General features: G+C 42.5%; 2 protein-coding genes and 1 pseudogene across 3 annotated transcripts in view; 2 read left to right on the top strand and 1 right to left on the bottom strand.

The window, feature by feature from the left end:
- Positions 1-3,357: 3,357 nt before the first annotated feature.
- Positions 3,358-8,229, bottom strand: CXCL9 (C-X-C motif chemokine ligand 9). Its single transcript, XM_059668213.1, has 4 exons — positions 8,088-8,229; positions 6,865-6,991; positions 5,232-5,320; positions 3,358-3,455 (listed from the first exon to the last, which is right to left on the bottom strand). Exons 1-4 carry the CDS (start codon positions 8,149-8,151, stop codon positions 3,358-3,360), a joined length of 378 nt encoding a protein of 125 aa, XP_059524196.1. The 5' UTR covers positions 8,152-8,229.
- Positions 8,230-11,530: 3,301 nt separating this feature from the next.
- Positions 11,531-12,143, top strand: LOC132227229 (actin-related protein 2/3 complex subunit 3-like; annotated as a pseudogene).
- A 4,381-nt stretch (positions 12,144-16,524) lies between these two features.
- Positions 16,525-18,861, top strand: part of ART3 (ADP-ribosyltransferase 3 (inactive)) — a 121,690-nt gene continuing 119,353 nt past the window's right edge. Inside the window, exon 1 of one of the 2 annotated variants that reach the window (XM_059668212.1) lies at positions 16,525-16,637. The gene's annotated coding sequence lies outside the window, so the exon portion shown is untranslated. The remainder of the gene's footprint in view (positions 16,638-18,861) is intronic. The other variant, XM_059668211.1, reaches the window with a different exon arrangement.

Genomic DNA, 18,861 nt, shown 5'->3' with positions numbered 1-18,861 from the left:
TTGATTTTTTACAGAGAGGAAGGGAGAGGGATAGAGAGTTAGAAACATCGATGAGAGAGAAACATCGATAAGCTGCCTCCTGCACACTCCCTACTGGGGATGTGCCCGCAACCAAGGTACATGTCCTTGACCAGAATCGAACCTGGGAACCTTCAGTCTGCAGGCCGACGCTCTATCCACTGAGCCAAACCGGTTAGGGCTGTACAGTGTTTCTATCTCTCTCTCTCCCTCTCCCTTCCTCTCTGAAATAAATAAAAATATATGAGAGAGAGAGAGAGAGAATATCATTCTGGCTGGCATGGAGGTAAGGAAGGAAAATTAAACTTGAAGAAAAGGGGCAGCAGGGAAACTATTATGGTAGCCCAGGAAAGAGACAAGGATAGCCTGGACTTTGAGTATGAAAATATAGATATGAAAAACTGGTCAGTCAGGCTTTTAATCTCTTCTCCAACATATTTTTTTGGTCCTGGAAGCATGCCTGAGTGTGAGATGTGGAACATCCTTTGTTGTGAAGAAGGCGCGGCAGAAGTAAATAGTCAGAGAAGGGTGGAACTGACACTAAGTGCTTCCTCAGCACCAAGATCCATGCTGGGCCTATTCCTCACAACAGCCCTGAATGAGGACACTGGTGCCGGGGAGGTTAAATAGTATGGGTGGGCCAAGGTCACACAGCCAGTAAGTGGTGGGCTTTTGAGCTTAAACCAGGTATCTCAGAATCTAGAATCCTATCTTTCAGGTTAAGGCCCTTGTGGGTAGTCATGTCCGCAGCTGCCCAAATGCCACACCTGTCTGGCCTCTCAGTGTACCTCACTGATAATTTTTGTCCACGTTCAACCTTCTTAGAGTCCACACTACATAATATCTCCAGCCCAAATTTTCTGCACTTGTAAGTATCTTATGCTTATTTAGATATCCACCATAGCTACTTATGACTTTATAATATTTAAACATATGTGCTTTCAGAATATGTAAAAGAGGACTTTTTTTGTTTCCTCAGGATACATCTGATTGGGCTAGGACTATCCTTCAGAATTAGACAATAAATTTCATTTCACGTAACTCTCATCCGTCGATGTTGTTATAATAAGGCATTGTTGTCGCATTTTCCATTTTTTTTTTCTGTCCCCAAAGAGCCCTTTAAAGGGCTTCCGAGTCTTTATCTCCATTATCCTTTATCTGAGATGAAAGCAAATCAATAAAGACATGTGAGAACTACTGTTAAGCATGCAATAGTTGAAGTGTATGTTCAAGACATTAAAACAATCCAGACTTGTTTTCTGATTAATGGTCCATTTATTGATACCATCTTTTAACAAAGAAATTATTTCAGAGTATAAGGTATATATGCTAATACTGCTTTGAACTTATTTGCTTAGAGAATATACATGTCTATGTAAATGATGAATATCATGCACTTATATGTTATAAAATGTGGTTTCTGGTTATTAGTTATACGCTACACTTTACCTGTGAGTTATATAGTAATTGGTTCACAAACTCTCAAATTAGGGAACATTTAGGTTTTTCAAGGATGTACATGGAAGGAGCTAGAGTTTCTTGATTAGATCAGATATTGCTTGGGTGGGATCACCACTGGGCAGCACTGAAAATCATCTGTTGGGTAAGGAATAACAAAATTTGCAAGAAGGCATTTGTTTAAATTCTGGCAAAAGACATCCTGTCCTACACAGTTCACCAAGCCTCCTCTTTAAGAGAGTTTCCAAGCCCCGCGGAAGCTATGTGAGCACCAGTCTTGTCTCCTCTAACAGAATTTGCTGCTCCCTCCAGCTCTTGGTATCTTAATATCAAACTTTCTTCACAAGACCTGGTGAAATAATCAGTAATCACAATATTTTACCAACTCTGAGAAAAGTTTAATGACAAGGACATTCATATTTACCTAAAATGAGTTTTCAAAAGGATGTTGGCGGCTTTCTTGTCATATCATAGAAAACCGAGGCTTGTCAGGAATTGTACTGAAGGAATTTGCATGGGGTGGAGAAGGTTTTGACACTGGTTGATTTCTAAAGCTCCTTGTAAGATTCCCATTGTAAGATTCTGTGATTCTAGGTACCCTGTATATTTTATGAAAACAGTTCAGAACTTCCATAAATGGTTAAACATTTCCTTCTTATCTGCTCAAGAGGCCAAGTTAACATCCTGTCATAAGACAAGGATGTTGCATCACCCCGGGTGCTTTCAGGGATAATGGCCTGAAGATAATGAATTTACCCAGGGGTTACTCAATATTGAATCTTGCTATAGATAGCCAGCTCCTGCTCTGAGGGGATGGCCTAGCTTCCCTCCTACGTGTAACAACTGCAATTAAGAAATCATTCAAAATCTAGTCCCACAGTATATGAGTCATTGGTGGCAGATTCTGGGAAATAAACTTGACCCCTGCCCTTAAGGAGCTGGAGAGACAGAAAAAACACACACACAAAAATAGAAAATAATTAAGTGCTCACCTGTGTGGTGTGGAGCACATGTGAAATAGGGTTTTAAGATAATCTGAGTGTCCAGAAGGTTTTATTTAAGAGGCAGGATTGAACTGAATCTTGAAGCCTGGGTAAAGTGAAGATGAGTGGGAAGAAGAAGGCATTCCTGTGGGGTGTTGGGGAAATAATGAGAAGAGCGTAGACCCAGGTCAGCACAGTAGAGGAGGCAGGCACTGAACTGTGGTAGGACAGTGAGGGACTGGCTTGACTGAGGCAAAGGGGAACAACAGAAACAAAGTGGACAGCCTGGGCAGGTAAGATGGAGTCACACGGCCTCAAAAGTGAGATAGAAGGTTCTGAAAGCTAAGCGCTAGTGTTCTCCAGTGTCGGTTCCCAGAAACTACCAGCATTTACCTCTCAGATACATTGCATGTGAGGCCTGTAGGCGGATTCAAATACAGATGCTGATGGCCATGGCAGCTTAGTGAGGTCCAGCTCAATTCCAAACTGCTTGGCTTATCAGCAAGCTGACAAGCTGGCACTTGCTGACATGTGCCTCAGAATACGCTCTGAAAGCTGCAGGCTGTGGTCTTTAAGCCTAAGGCTGCTCTCCCAGGCAGCTGTTGTGTATGAGCTGTGGTGTGGCCATCTGTCCACATGTGGGTGTTACTAAGATCCTGCTCTTAAACATGATGAAATTCAGCTGGCTGTAGGTGGAAGAATAAGACAAACTATAGCCTCTAACAATTCTTAACATTTGGATTTTAAAAGCTACTTTTTAGCTCCAATTACAATTTCATAATGATGCTTTATAATTTCTAGTCAGATCAACAAGCTTATGGATTAAGGTGCTGGAATTATTTCAATATAATTAAAAAGAACCTTTTAAACAGAAAATAATTGTCGGTAAAGCTGTCAATTATATAGTCTTCTTTTGATGACGTGGAGATCGTTTAACTTTTTGAATTCCCTGCTTTCTTGATGTTTTTTCTCTCTTTCTTTTGCTTTTTCTTTTGGCTGACCTGCAAGGGGGGGGGGGGGGGGAAAGACATTGTTTCTTCATCTTACCATTTTCCCTTTCTTATATTATAATTGAACTCTCTAGACTGTGGTCCTTCTTCATCCTCAAAACAGGTTTAAAGTGCTTTACTCTCAAAGGGGCTCCTTTTAATTCTTTCTACTTCATCCACTTTGAGGAGGAGGCAACATCCTTCTAATTGGTCTTCTTTTGTCCATTCTCCTGGCTCATTACTACCCTCACTCCAATCTTGCTTATGACCTAACTGTCCCAAGTACAACTTTCTGATGTTGGAGGATAGAATTGCTAAGTTAAAGTACATATATACTTAAATCTTCTACTTAAGTATCATCTACTTCTTACCTATGGGGAGACTGAGCCTCAGAGAGTGCGACTTGCCTAAAGTTGCATAGCTAGTATGTGGCAGAACCACTGTCTATCAGACTCCAAAAGCTACACTCCCAACTACATTTCTGTGTCCCTCTTCAGACATAATTCCTTAGCATGTCATACAGGTTTCTTTTCACTCTGTCCTGGTCTACTCTTTCACCTAATCCCTTAATTCCCTCCATACAAACACCACCCACATTACTAGAGGCTCCCTGAACACAGCAAGCTCTCTCATGATTCTATCTTTCATGATGTCCTTGCCCTCGTGGTGAACTACTCATCCTTCAAGACCTAAATCAAATGTCACCTTTTATGAAAAGTCTTCCTTAATTTTTTCTCCCTGCCTCTCCCTTCAGCAAAATTACTTATTCTTTCTTTAAGATTCTTGTACATATTTTTATTTAATATTTGAAATTGTGCTTTAATTTATTGTTAGAATATTTGCTATAGCAGGATGGTACTATCTTATTACCTTTCTATTCTCAGTGTCTACTATTCATTTAACTACATATTCATTATTCATTGTGTTATATAAGAAAGATAAGCTCCCTTTGCTCATGGAACCCACATTCTAGTGGTGCAATAGACAAGTGATACTCTATGCAGGAATATAACTATACTAGAGGCCCAGTGCATGAAAATTCATGCACTGGAGGGGAGGGTCCCTCAGCCTGGCCTGCCCCCTCTCACAGTCCGGGAGCCCTCAGGGGCGGGAGGTGACCTGGCGATCAGGGGAAGGTGATGCCCCATCACATCTCTGAGGCTGCCACTGCTGGCAGTGCAAGCCTCAGCTGGCTCTGGTTACCTGAGCCTCTGGTGGCCCTGGGTGGCTGGGCAGCTGCCATCCGAGGCTTGCCTGCACCTTGGGCCGGCCCTGGGTGGCTGGGTGGCTGAGGGGACTGGGGGACTCCAGAGGCAGCAGGCACATGGCAAGGCTGGGCCTGCCTGGGCCCGGCCTTGCTGCACACCTGCTGCCCTGCGGGGCTAAAGGGACTGGGCATTGCCATCTTTGAGGGCATGGCAGTCAATTAGCATATTCCCTCCTTATTGACTGTGGATGCCACCATCTTTGAGGGCAGTGTAGGCAATTAGCATATCCCCTCCTTATTGGCTGTGGGTGCTGCCATCTTTGAGGGCAGGGCAGTCAATTAGCATATTCCCTCCTTATTGGCTGTGGGTGCCACCATATTTGTGACGGCATGAGGGTCAATTAGCATATCCCCTCTTTATCAGATAGGATATCAAAATGAGGACATCATTCTAGTAACAAAACAGGAATACAATAATAAGAATTTTTAAAAATGTACCTTTAAAGGAACTACATAGATTCTTTGTCTTCCAAAGTTAATTTCTAAGAGAAAAAAAAAATTGTTCCTTCTTTTCACCAACCTGTTTCTCCCACTCTTTCATCAATTTTTTCACATTTGTTGAATCTGGGTTTAGACATGTTTGAGTCCCATTCTTCATTGTAGCGCTGCCAAGGTAATAGCAAGATTTTAACTTTTTAAAAAATATTTTAACTTTTAATAATTTAAATGCTTCATCTTATCCTCAGAATTCAATTCCCCAATTAGAGTGTACTTGTGTCATCACTATAAGCATCTGAGAATCCCAGTCTTTTTTCCTTTTTAATCGAATGAGAGACTTAGATAAATTTCTAGGGTAGCACATAACCATAAATTTAAAAATCCCACAGGTATATGCAGTGAGAGAAACATATCTAAAGATGATATTATTTTGTCCTGGAAATAGCTATTTAAGCTTAACTGAAGAAGCAAAATAGAAATGTTATCAATATACCTACTTTTTTCCCCCAGAAACAATGAAAATCAGCATAAATTTTGCCAAATTTTCTAATGAAACTACTTAAAACATAATGTTATCCTAAGATTAACAGATTGTTTGAATTTTGTTAAATTACAGCATACTCTCCTTGAATAATCCAAAGATTTTTTTTCTTTAATTTATCAATATAATCTGAGAATAAGAATAGCCAGTCTATATATCATTCTCGATTTAGGCTTCAAAAGACTTAAGTATACATGTACTTTAACTTAGCAATTCTAATCTCTAGAAAGGTATTATTAGTAGGAAAGAATTCAAGACACAATATTGCCATAATAAGAGTTTGATTTCAATAGGAAAAAATAGAAAATAACCTACAATTAGCATTGGTTATACAGATTATGATACATGCATATGATGGAATATAATTTGACCATTAAAAATGACATTATCAGCTGAACCGGTTTGGCTCAGTGGATAGAGCGTCAGCCTGCGGACTCAAGGGTCCCAGGTTCGATTCCAGTCAAGGGCATGTACCTTGGTTGCGGGCACATCCCCAGTGGGGGGCATGCAGGAGGCAGCTAATCGATGTTTCTCTCTCATCGATGTTTCTAACTCTCTATCCCGCTCCCTTCTTCTCTGTAAAAAATCAATAAAATATATTTTTAAAAAATGACATTATCAGAAAAAGATGGTATTATGACAGAAGATGTACTGACATGAAGAAACATTCATGATATAGTATTAATGAAAAAACAGTATGTAGGGTGTGATTTTATTTTTGTGTGCATATATATTGTATTTATAAATATATGTATATATTTTTTGTGTCTATATATGTACACACAAAGCAAATGAGAGAGATCTGGAAAAACACATACCAAGAGATTAACAGCATTTGTAACTGGATGGTAGCATTATAAATAATATTTATTTTTTTTCTTTTGGGCTATCTGCATTAAACATTCTCTCCAATGAACATATATTACTTTGGTGATATGTCTTTGTTCCTAACCCCCACCAGAAATTACTTGTTGGTTGTTGGCTTGTTTTGTTTGTTGGTTTTGGGGTTTGTTTGTTTTTTAGAAAAGCAAGAAGTAGGCAAGATTTGCAGAGGAGCAACAATCTGAATTTTAAGTGTCTGTATAGGCAAGCATTCCGAGGGTAATAATCACACTAAATTTAATGTTCCTGCCAATAAGATGCATGCATGTTGGATAAGATTTTACTTACATGATTTCAGTTTTCTCACAAGAAGGACTTGGGGAAAACTGTTTAAGGTCCTTTAAGGATTTTAGGTGGATCATCCCTTGGTTGGTGTTGATGCAGAAACAGCGTCCTTTCTTCATTATTGGGACTCCTAAGAGAAAGGGAATGGGTAGCACACACTGGTTTAGGGCAATGTCTCAATTTAGGTGATCCATCAAAATGATTCATTTGACTTAATCATGGTTATTACTATCATTTCCTGAGTTTCTAATAATTATTAACCACAAACTTTGAAGTAGGTATCACTTTCATTTTATAGACAAAGAAGCTCAAGTTCAAAGAAGTAAAGAACAAAGGCATTCAGCTTTTAGGGGGCAGGGAAAGAGTTTGAATCCAAAGGCATTGCTCTTAGCTACCATATTCTACAACCTTAGGAAAAAAGATTTTCACAATATTTAATAAATGCCTATTGCAGGTCAGACACATGGATACCTAATTCATGGGTGCTATGTGGGCCACAGTTTCCTAAGCAATTTCCAAAGCCGTTTTATTACATGACCTTGCAGTTGGTGTTGGTTTAGAGTTTAGACAGAAAGCTCTACATATAATAACCAGTTACCACCACCATCCTCCTCCTCCTCACTGCCTTGCTTTTCAAGTGCTTTAAACTTTTGGAAATTCTTTAAAATACACTATCTTCATTCCTTAATTCTTTTATTTATTCAACATATATCATATATTTACTTAGTGCTTACTATATGCCATACATCATGAGGTAGAAAAATCATAACTATAAAATATCCATTTTTCAGCTGAGGAAACTGAAGTCTAGAAAAGTTCACTAATTTGCTTGAGGTAACAAAGGCCAACAGGAAACAAGTTAAGAACAATGTCTCTGATTATTGGATCTTTAATTGATTAAGCACAGTAATACTTATCAAGAAAAAAATACTAGGGTAAAAAAAATAACTCGAGAGTCTTTAATCTCATTATCTGTATACAGTTCAATAAACATTTATTGAACATTTACAACATGCCAGGAGTTCAAACACCAAGACTGAGAAGACGTTTTTGATTTGGCAAGTCTAAGATAGGAACTTGGGATAATCAACCACATCAATGAGCTTTTATGAGTGACTCATCACTTTCTGATGCATGCAATCACCTCTACTGGGCAATTCAAGAGGCTTTTTATAGCCATTTACATCTCTGAGTTTATTAACCTAATGTGAATCAGAACCCCTTACCTTGAACTTCAATCAGAGTCAGGAAGATGATACCCAAAAGGAGAGAAACACCACTTTTCTTCATAGCGGTAGAATGGAGTTCTACTGAGTCACTCCTCTATTGGAATTCAAGCCTGGGAAATTCTTTAGAGAACATGCTATTGAAAATCATATTTATATAGGAAAACATTTTCCCTCCGAAACTCTGATTGGCTAGTATTCTTAGCTGATCTAGCTAAACTGCCCACAAACAATTGTGCTAGGGGAAACCCTACTCTCAGATCCAAGGGAATTTCTGCATGATTTATGCCCATTTCACATAAATGGGTGGTTTATAGTAAGGGATGTGAAACCAGTATCACTGGCAGCCTTTAGTACACTCACAGCTGCTCACCTAGGGTGAAGAATAGGTTATATGATGATATCATACAACAAGAGTTGGAAATGTGGTTTCCAGATGGGAAATACTGAAGTCCAGATAAGTAAAACACTCTTCAAATTTCTTTACTATTTATATAATATATGGCTGACTTATTTTTTCTTAACCTATGATAATTTTCTCCAGGACCAGGTCATTTCCTACTGTGATAAGCTTCCTTTGTTTTTTTATGCCATCGCTGCTACAGTTTATTGTTATTTTTTAAAAAATATATTTTATTGATTTTTTTTTTTTTACAGGGAGGAAGGGAGAGGGATAGAGAGTTAGGAACATCAAAGAGAGAGAAACATCGATCAGCTGCCTCCTGCACACTCCCTACTGGGGATGTGCCTGCAACCAAGGTACATGCCCTTGACCGGAATCAAATCTGGGACCCTTGAATCTACAGGCTGACTCTCTATACACTGAGCTAAACCGGTTAGGGCTATTGTTATTTTTAATGGTTGAATTAGTTATAGAATAAGGGATCAGTTGAAAATAGACAAATGGGACTACATCAAACTTAAAAACTTATTTGCTTGTATCAAAGAAAACAATCAACAGAGTGAAAAAACAACCTATGGAATGGGAGAAAATAATTGCAAAACATATATCTGATTAGGAGTTAATGCCTAGAAGTTATAAGAAAATTCTACAACATAGCAACAACAGCAAAAACAACAAACCTGATTTTAAAAAGGGAGAATTTGAATAGAAAACCTGATTTTAAAAAGGGAGAATTTGAATAGACATTTCTCTAAAGAAGATATACAAAGGGCCAATAAGCACATGAAATGTTCAACATCATAATTATAAAAGACAGGGAAATGCAAATCAAAATCACAATGATATATTATCTCATATTCATCAGGATGCCACTATCAAAAATTAGAAAATAACAACTGTTGGTGTGGATATGGAGAAGGTGGAACTCTTGTGCACTATTGGCAGGAATGTAAAATAGTGCTTCCATTATGGGAAAGAATAGGGAGGCTCTTCAAAACATTAAAAATAGAATGACCATATGATGCAGCAATTCTACTTCTGGGAACAGGCCCAAAAGAATTCAAAGAAGGATCTCAAAAAGAAATTTGCTAACCCATATTCATGGTAGCTTTATTCACAACAGCCTTATTTGCAAAGGTGAAGTGACCCAAATGTCTACTGACAGATGAATGGATGAAGCAATGAAACTTTAAGCAGCCTTAATAAAGAAGGAAATCTTGTCCCATGCTACAACATGGATGGACCTTGAAGAGATTATGCTAAGTGAAATAAGCCAGTCACAAAAGGACAAATATTCATCTGATTTAAAGTCAAATCTAGAAGCAGAAGATAGGAAGGTTGCTGCCAAGGGATGGGGGAAAGGGTGAGGCAAAATTAGTCTTTAGTGGGTTTTAGAGTTTCAGTGTTAAAAAAATGAAAAAGTTCTAGAGATCTGTTGCACAATAATGTGAATATACTTAAGACTACTGAACTGTATACTTAGAAATGGTTAAAGTTATAAATTTCATGTTATGCATTTTTTACCATAATAATTAAAAAAACAAAAATAGGGTAATGATCTGGCTGGTGTGTCTCAGTTGCTTGAAGTATTGTCCCTGTACACTGAAAAGCTGTAGGTTCAATTCCCAGTTAGGACATATACCCAGGTTTCTGGTTTGATCCCCTCTGGGGGTGTGTACAGGAGGCAACCAATTGATGTTTCTCTTTCATACCGATCTCTCTCTCTCTCTCTCTCTCTTTCTCAAAAAAAAAAAAAAAAGGTAAGGGATCAGTTGCATGTAATGGAGACCCAAATTAATAGTGGCTAATTAAGATAAATGCATTTCTCCTTGAAAGACACAGGTTGATTAGAGTGTGTACGGTGGTTCTGCTCCATGAGGTCTCCTAGATTCTATCTCATTGATTCACTGCCATCTCCAGGTTGCTGCCCTCCTGCACATGGCCCAAGGGGCTTTGCCACCATGTCTGCTTTCCAAGTACAGGATGGTGAGAAGGCAGAAAAGGGATCGTTCCTCATTTTTAGACCCATCCTGGGATTGTACTCATCATTTTCCATCATCTCCCACGAGCCAGAACTTAGTCACATGGCCATACCTATCTGCAGGGCAGGTTAAGAAATGTGACCTTTATTCTGGTTGATCCACTCAAGTTTGGAAGTTCATTATTATAGAACAATGCTTATCAACTTTTTTTTAATAGTGCCTCTCCTGAAATTAATTAAATTTAAATTAACTTAAATTTAAATTAAATTATGCCCTGGCCAGGTTGCTCAATTGGTTGGAGCATTGTCTTATACACCAAAAAGGTTGTGGATTCAATTCCTGGTCAGGGCATATACCTATGTTGCAGGTTCAGTTCCCATTTGGGGTACATAGAGGAGGCAACCAATCAATGTTTTTCTCTCGTCTTTTCCTCTCTCTCTCTCTCTCTCTCTCTCTCTCTTTAAAAAATATGTTTTTATTGATCTCAGAGAAGAAGGGAGAGGGAGAGAGAGATAGAAACATCAATGATTCTCATTGATTGGTTGCCTCCTGCACACCCCACACTGGGGATCAAAGCCACAACCCATTGACCAGGAATCAAACCATGATTTCTGGTTCATGGTCGACGCTCAACCACTGAGCCAAGCCGGCTGGGCTCTTACGTTCTCTCTTAAATCAGTAAACATATCTTTGGGTGAGGAAAAAAAAATTACTCTGTAAATTAAATTTTTCCTAAAGAAAAAAATTAAATAGTCATGCAGTACATAATGCTTTTTTGGTCAACGATGAACCGCATATATGAAGGTGGTCCCTTCATATATGTTATAATAATGATATAATAAAATTATAATAGAGCTGAAAAATTCCTATAACCTAGCACTGTAGCTGTTGTAACATAGTGTAAAGATTGCAAAACTCAACATGGCTGTGGTTGAGATTGTAAACCACTTTAACCTGGGTGTGGATGAGGATCACACCAAGGATCTCTTAGAAGTTGTTCCTGAGGAACTGATGAAGGAGGAGTTGTTGGATAGCCTAGCTGAGCAAAGGAGGCAAGAGCCAAGAACACTGCTGAAGAAGGAAAAAAGAAACCTCAGAAAACTCAGAGACATCAAGATGCCAGCTTACCATTCTTCTCTCATGGACCCCGACACCAAACTCATTGAAACATGGCACTGTTGCCCCTCAGAAGTCAGTTCAAAGGACCTGCCCTTAGAAAGACAAAAGACACAGATTTTGTGGATGAAGCCATCTATTATTTCAAGGCCAATGACTTCTTCAAAAACCATGAAATTAAGAATAAAGCTGATAGGACCTTGATATACACAACTCTCTACATTTCTGAGTGTCTAAAGGAACTCCAAAAGTGCAATTCTAAAAGCAAGGCGAGAAAGAAATGTATAAACTAGGAATCACTAATTTTCCCATTCCCAGAGAGCCAAGTTTTCCACTTAACACAATTTACGCCAAACCTGCAAACAAACAGGAAGACAAAGTGATGAAGGCCTATTGGCAGCAGTTAAGGCAAGAGGCTGGATTGAGACTTTGTGAGTAAGTTTTTGAGCCTCAGAATGAGAAACCCAGCAAGTGGTGGACTTGCTCTGTGAAGAGACAATTCATAAACAAGAGTTTTCTAGGACCTGGACAGTAAAGAGAGTGGGGCAGACACCTTTCCCATAACTGTGGGCAGCATTTTACAGCAAGATGTACATAGTTCTTTGCCTGTATTTAATAATTTTCCTGTATTAAAATACAGGAAAAAAGAAAAAGAAGAAAACTCAGTGAAGTGTTTAGCAGAAGCTTTTGCAGACCTTAGCAAGCTCCTTAAAATGTTTGAAAACATGGACCTCAACACCAAAAGGTTTTCATTAATAACGAGCGAGAAAGGAAAGGGTGTTTAAGCAGCAGCTCCAACTTGATCAGTAACCAAAGGAATATAGTAAGTTCCTAACCAAGGCCATCCGAAAGACCAGCCATGTACACTTTCCAACAGCTCCAATTAAAAAGATAAATGATTATAGAAGGCAGTGCCTATTCTTTCTGTATCCTGATAAAAATGTAGAAATAATTGCTTCCAGACTTCTTCCCATGACCCCCAACTCCAGGTGCTTGATAATCCTACCTTGTCTGCATATTCTCTTCACCTAATAGAAAACTGTTAATCCTTGAATGCATGCAACTAAAATGGCTGATGTATAGCTATATTTTTCTTTGTCCTCCTGCCTCTATATAAGCATTTTATCACTTTCCTAAAGTTGGAGCACTATTTAAAGTCATCTTGGAACTCTGCTCTTGGATATGTCCTCAAATAGGTCAAAATAAAAAAAGCTCTCTCTTTTTTTTAATCTACAAAGGTTCAAGTCTTCTTTTTGTTGACATGAGGAATGTTCATGGTGCAGTGTTTGCTTACAAGCAAATTTTTGGTGAAAAACAAACCTAGCAAACCAGAAAACCACATAGACATATTTCTGAAGAGTGACACCTCCTCAAGAGCCTCAGGCAGGCCCTCCAGAAGGTGTTCCAAAAAAGGCACTGTTGTCCTAGGAGATGATAGCTCCATGTATGTTATTGCCCCTGAACACTTTCCCTTTAAGTGGGACAAGATGTGAAAGTGGAAGATAATGATATTCATAATCCTCACCCTGTGTAGGCCTAGGCCAGTGGTCAGCAAACTACGGCTCGTGAGCCACATGCGGCTCTTTGGCCCCTTGAGTGTGGCTCTTCCACAAAATACCGACTTCTGTGCATGGGCCACAATGTTTCAATCGCATTCTACATGTGCGCCCACACATGGTATTTTGTGGAAGAGCCACACTCAAGGGGCCAAAGAGCCGCATGTGGCTCACAACCCGCTGTTTGCCGACCACTGGCCTAGGCTAATGGGTAGATTTATGTCTGAGATTTTTAAAAAGTTCATTTTAATAGAAAAAATGCTTATAGAATCTACAATAATAAAAGAGAAAGATGCAAATTGACCATACCTTTGCGTCACCCAACAGCCAATCAGGAGTGAGTATGCAAATTAACCCAACAAAGATGGTGGTTGATTTGCATAGCAGGCACTGAGTGGGCGGGGAGGGATGCAGGCATTCTGAACAGCCCCAGCCACTCCAGGCCTCTGGGCAGTGTGGGAAGGTGGAAAGATGGCTCTGGCCAGAGTGAAGGTGGTGCTGGCAGCAGGGGAAGGAAGGCCCATTCTTGCACGAATCTTCATGTATCGGGCTACTAGTAGGGATATCAAAAAAGAAAAGGTCTTTGTAAAACTGTGTAAGTATTTGTATTTTAATGTGTTATAAAAGAGTCAAAAGTTTAAAACTAAAAGATTTAAGTCAGAAAATTATAGTAAGTCAAGGTTAATTTATTATTGAATAAGTTTGAAAAATAAATTTAGTGTAGTCTAAGTGTACAGTGCTTATAAAGTCTATAGTAGTGTACAGTAATGCCCTGGGTCTTCAGATTCACTAACTGCTTACCCAGAAAAACTTCCAGTTCTGCATACTTCATTCATAAGTGTCCTACACAGACCTGCTATATTTTATCTTTTAGACTGTATTTTTACTGTACCTTTTCTATGTGTAGATGTGTTTACACAAATACCTACCATCTATATATATAAAAGCCTAAGCGACTGCTGACCAGCCGACTGGCCAGTAGCTATGACATGCACTGACCACCAGGGGACAGACGCTCAATGCAAGAGCTGCCGAGCTGCAGTCACTTGGCAGCAGTGGTTCTCAGGTGACACACCTGAAACCAGAGAGGAGGGAGCCCGATTCTGAGTTGTGTCACCTGAAAACCGCCCTCTCACAATCCAGGACTTCTCAGGAGATGTCATAGAGCCAGTTTCTGCTCGATCCTCTCAGGCCAGGCCGAGGGACCCCACCGGTGCATGAATCCGTGCACCGGGCCTCTAGTTGTATTATAATTACCTACAGTACTCAGTATAGTAACATGCTGTACAAGTTTGTAGCATAGGAGCAATAGGTTATCCAGTGGTCGGCAAACTCATTAGTCAACAGAGCCAAATATCAACAGTACAATGATTGATATTTCTTTTGAGAGCCAAATTTTTTAAACTTAAACTATATAGGTAGGTACATTGCTAGTAACTTAATTAGGGTACTCCTAAGGCTTAGGAAGAGCCACACTTAAGGGGCCAAAGAGCCGCAGTTTGCTGACCACGGGATTATACAATCTACTAGTACAAGCATACTTCATTTTATTGGGCTTTGCTTTGTTTTTTGTTTTAATATATTTTATTGATTTTTCACAGAGAGGAAGGGAGAGAGATAGAGAGTTAAAAACATCGATGAGAGAGAAACATCGATCAGCTGCCTCCAGCACACCTCCTACTAGGGATGTGCCCGCAACCAAGGTACATGCCCTTGGCTGAAATTGAACCTGGGACCTTTCAGTCCACAGGCCAATGCTCTATCCACTGAGCCAAACCGGTCAGGGCTTGGCTTTGCTTTGTTGTACTTAACAGGTGTTGCATTTTTTTACAAACTGAAGGCAAGCCCCTCACTGGCAAAAAGATTATGACTCGCCTGTGTTATTGCTGTTTTGTGGCGGTCTGGAGCCGAACCTGCAATATCTCCCAGGTGCTCCTGTGGCGTAGGTATATATGAGGCTGTACTAGTATCATCTAGGTTTGTATTTAGTGCACTATGATGTTTGAACAATGATGAAATTGCCTAATAACACATTTTTCAGAACGTATCCCAGTCATTAAGCAACACATGACAGTATTAAGAAATAAGTAAGATTTTGTTGGGTGGGGTTGAACTTTGGTGTGCCACTAATCATTGTTAATATCCAAGATTTTTTTCTTACTCCCCCTAAGAACCAATTTTGTCCCCTTGAGGACAACATTCCCCACATCCCCAATTAAGAATGCATGCTATAAAGTAAGGGGGGGACAAATATTAGCATTTTCTGTTACGCGGTGCACATTTTTGGACTAGTTTCTAGTATTAATGCTCAAATACAACATTACTGAAATCTTTTTGAAGAAAACCTGTGGTGATACAGCTTATTCATTTGGTTATGCTTAATTTTGGTAATGACTGTGACTATGCATAAGGTGGAGGTGGGTTCAAGTCCAGCTTTGCTACCTAATGACAGTGCAAAATACTTAACTTTTTAAAGCCTCAGTTCTCTCAGCTGGGAGAACTATTACTGACCTCACAGGTTGTTAAAATGATGGCAACAATGCATTATCAACTGCAAAGCATCATAGAGTTAGTGGCATTCTTTCTGAGCAAAGAAAGAAAGACAAAAACTTAGAATAAAGACTAAGGCCCAGCACTGTCTGCCCTTGCCCACTTTTCCAGCCTCTTTTTGCGTAACTGCTCTATCACCCTTTATTTCCTCCGATCCTTAAAGGGACAAAGCTCTTTCCCGTCGCAGGGTTCCTGCTCATGCTGTTTTCCTGCTTGCAATGCCGTGCCTGCTCCGTCTCCCTACCCTACTGCCTAGCAGTCTTACCCACCTTAGATATCCAGGATGGCATGTCCCCTGGGAAGACTTCCTTGATCCTCAGACTTGGTCAGGTCCTCTTCCATATGCTTTCATGCCACCTCGCGCCTGTCCTGGTTCAGCCCACTTCCGAGGCCATGTTAAGTTTATCTGGAATCCGATGGTTAACATCTCTTTCTGCCACAAGGTGGGAAGCGTTGGAGAATCTACGCTGAGCACAGGGCCTGGCACACAGTAGGTGCTCAGTAGACATGCAGACAGGAGTGAGAGAAGGAGCCAAGGAACCAAGGATCCCAGCCTGGCTTCGCACTGTGCCTGCAAAGCGCTGCCAGGCTCCCTGGGGGCTCAGGCACGTACTGAGCATGCCCAGCCAACCAAAGGGGCCGAGGCACGCACTAAGCATGCCCAGCCAGCCAACGAGGCACGCACTGAGCATGCCCAGCCAACCAATGGGGCCGAGGCACGCACTGAGCATGCCCAGCCAGCCAATGGGGCCGAGGCACGCACTGAGCATGCCCAGCCAGCCAATGGGGCCGAGGCACGCACTGAGCATGCCCAGCCAACCAACTTCCAGAACTTTCAGTGGGGAAGCCACTGGCCGCTGGCCTACGTCGTCCGCTCTCTGGCAGCTGCTGGTGTCCCTGCTGCCTGCACGGATCCCTCGGGGAGAAGCCCATCGTGGGAAAGGTAGTGGCTGTACCCCTGGGGGTCCCTCCTCCCCTCCCCTGCCGGTCCCGCAGCCTCCAACCAGAGAAGGCTGTGCTTCCTTGGGGAACGCCGGGAGCGGGGCCCATTTTGCAGTTTCCACACCAGCCTGGGTGGAGGCCGAAGGGCACGATGGCTGCAGAAGGGCCTGGTCACTGGGGAGGAGGCCACCACGCGAGGCTTGGGAGGGCCCTGCGACCCTGGGCTGCGGCGACAGCGACAAGGGCCTTTTGGACAAGGAAGGAGGTGTTGGGGTCAGTTAGGCGTCACTCGAGGCCTGACCTTATACTGCACAAGGGACTGATGTTCGACAAGCAGATGGGGGGCTAAAGAGGGGCGGGGCGGGGGACCCCGTCCAGTCGTAAGCTGCTCCCTGTGAAGCCCCGGGCGGCCCTGCCCGGGGAAACGGAGGCCATGGCCGCTGGGCAGGCCGTGTGGCCCAGGCCTCCTTTTGGAAGTTGTCCTGAAGACGAGAGAAAGTGCAATGCTGACGGGGCAGAAGGACAGAGAAAACTCCCAGCAAAAGGCATTTATGGATAGACAGGGCTTTTAGGAGAAATAGAAACCCGGGGTGAGATTTTGCAGGCGTTTCTCACAGTCCTGGGAACGGTGCCAGGGCGCTCAGGCTGTTGCATCAGATGCTGGTCCGGTTCCCTGGAGGGAGCGGGGAGCCGCCCGTCTGGCTCCCAGGAGCCCGCGCTGACGTGAGCGCAGAAGCCATTGGGAGCAGCAGGGCTGTCCATGTGCTCCCGCCCTCCCGCTTCCGCCCTTGGGGCTGGGGAGCCAGTGTGGTCTGTTTAGGTGGGAACAGAGCTTGACTCACTGTCAAAGCAAAAGCAAGAGCCTTCCTTTCGCTTGTGAAATCCCCAGGCCTGTTTGAACCTCCTGCCAGGGGGACTTCCCCTCCTCCCGCAGCTGCTGCTAGGACCAGCCTGAAGGCTGCTGATTTGAAAAGGGCTTATTTCTTGAAAGTCTCAGGGCCCCTGCTTAGCATTCTGACTTTTCTTTCTTCCTCTTTTTCTCCCCATTCAGGGAGTCATTCCTTTCTTCAAAAATATTATAGTACTAGAGGCCCGGTGCACAAAAATTTGTGCACTGGGGGGCGGGGACCCCTTGGGAAATAACGACCTGCTGGCTTAGGCCTGCTCCCGGGTGGCAGAGGGCAGGCCCAATCCCTAGGTGCAGCTCCTGGTCAGGCTCAGAGCAGGGCCGATTGGGGAGTTGGGGCGCCACCCCCTGTCATGCACAGAGCAGGGCGGATCTGGAGGTTGTGATGCCACCCCTAGTCACGCTCAGGGTATGGCCGATTGGGGGGTTGGGGCACCACCCCCTGTCACACTCAAGGCAGGGTCGATGGGGAGTTTGCGGCACCACCCCCTGTCACGCACAGAGCAGGGCCAATCAGGGGGTTGGGGCTCCTTACCCTGTCACGCACAGAACAGGGTCGATCAGGGGGTTGGGAGCTCCCCCTGTCACACTGATCCCGGTGCCGGGAGGCCTCTCAGCTCCGCTGATCCCGGTGCTGGGAGGCATATTACCCTTTTACTATATAGGATAGAGGCCTGGTGCATGGGTGGGGGCTGGCTGGTTTGCCCTGAAGTGTGTCCTGGATCAGGGTGAGGGTCCCCACTGGGGTTCCTGGCCAGCCTGGATGAGGGGATGATGGCTGTTTGCAGATGGTCACACACCCTTCAGGGTGAGGGTCCCCACTGGGGAGCCTGGCCAGTCTGGGTGAGGGGCTGAGGGCTGTTTTCAGGCTGGGACTGAAGCTCCCAACTGCTCCTTTTTTCTTTTTTTTTCTTTTATTCTGGGCCAGCTTTACCTCTGAGGCTTGGCTCCAGCTCTAAGGACTCAGCTGCTGAAAGTAGGTATCTGGTTTGTTTAGGTTCTATAATTGAAACTCTGTATCAACTCCAGCTCTGAGATCCCGGCTCGCTGAAAGCAGGTTTCTGGGGTTTTGTTTAGCTTCTATATTGTTACAATGTTCAAACTGCAGGCTCAGAGGCCGGCAAGGCAGGCGGGGAACGTTGGAGTCCTCTGTCACTGAAGCAAGCAAGCCTCATGTTCAGTTTAAGCTGCCTGGCTGCCGGCTGCCATCTTGGCTGGCAGTTAATTTGCATATCTCCCTGATTAGCCAATGGGAAGGGTAGCGGTCGTATGCCAATTACCATGTTTCTCTTTTATTAGATAAGGATAACTAGTGGCC

This window comes from Myotis daubentonii, chromosome 1 (assembly GCF_963259705.1).
Source record: "Myotis daubentonii chromosome 1, mMyoDau2.1, whole genome shotgun sequence".
NCBI classification, from domain to species: Eukaryota; Metazoa; Chordata; class Mammalia; order Chiroptera; family Vespertilionidae; genus Myotis; species Myotis daubentonii.
This window is presented reverse-complemented; position numbering and strand designations above follow the sequence as displayed.

Coding starts and splice junctions, on each gene's coding strand:
- CXCL9 (XM_059668213.1), bottom strand. CDS start 8,151: ATGAAGAAAAGTGGTGTTTCTCTCCTTTTGGGTATCATCTTCCTGACT. Junction 6,992..8,087: donor GACTCTGATTGAAGTTCAAG/GTAAGGGGTTCT, acceptor CCTTTCTCTTAG/GAGTCCCAATAATGAAGAAA. Junction 5,321..6,864: donor TGTGAGAAAACTGAAATCAT/GTAAGTAAAATC, acceptor TTACCTTGGCAG/CGCTACAATGAAGAATGGGA.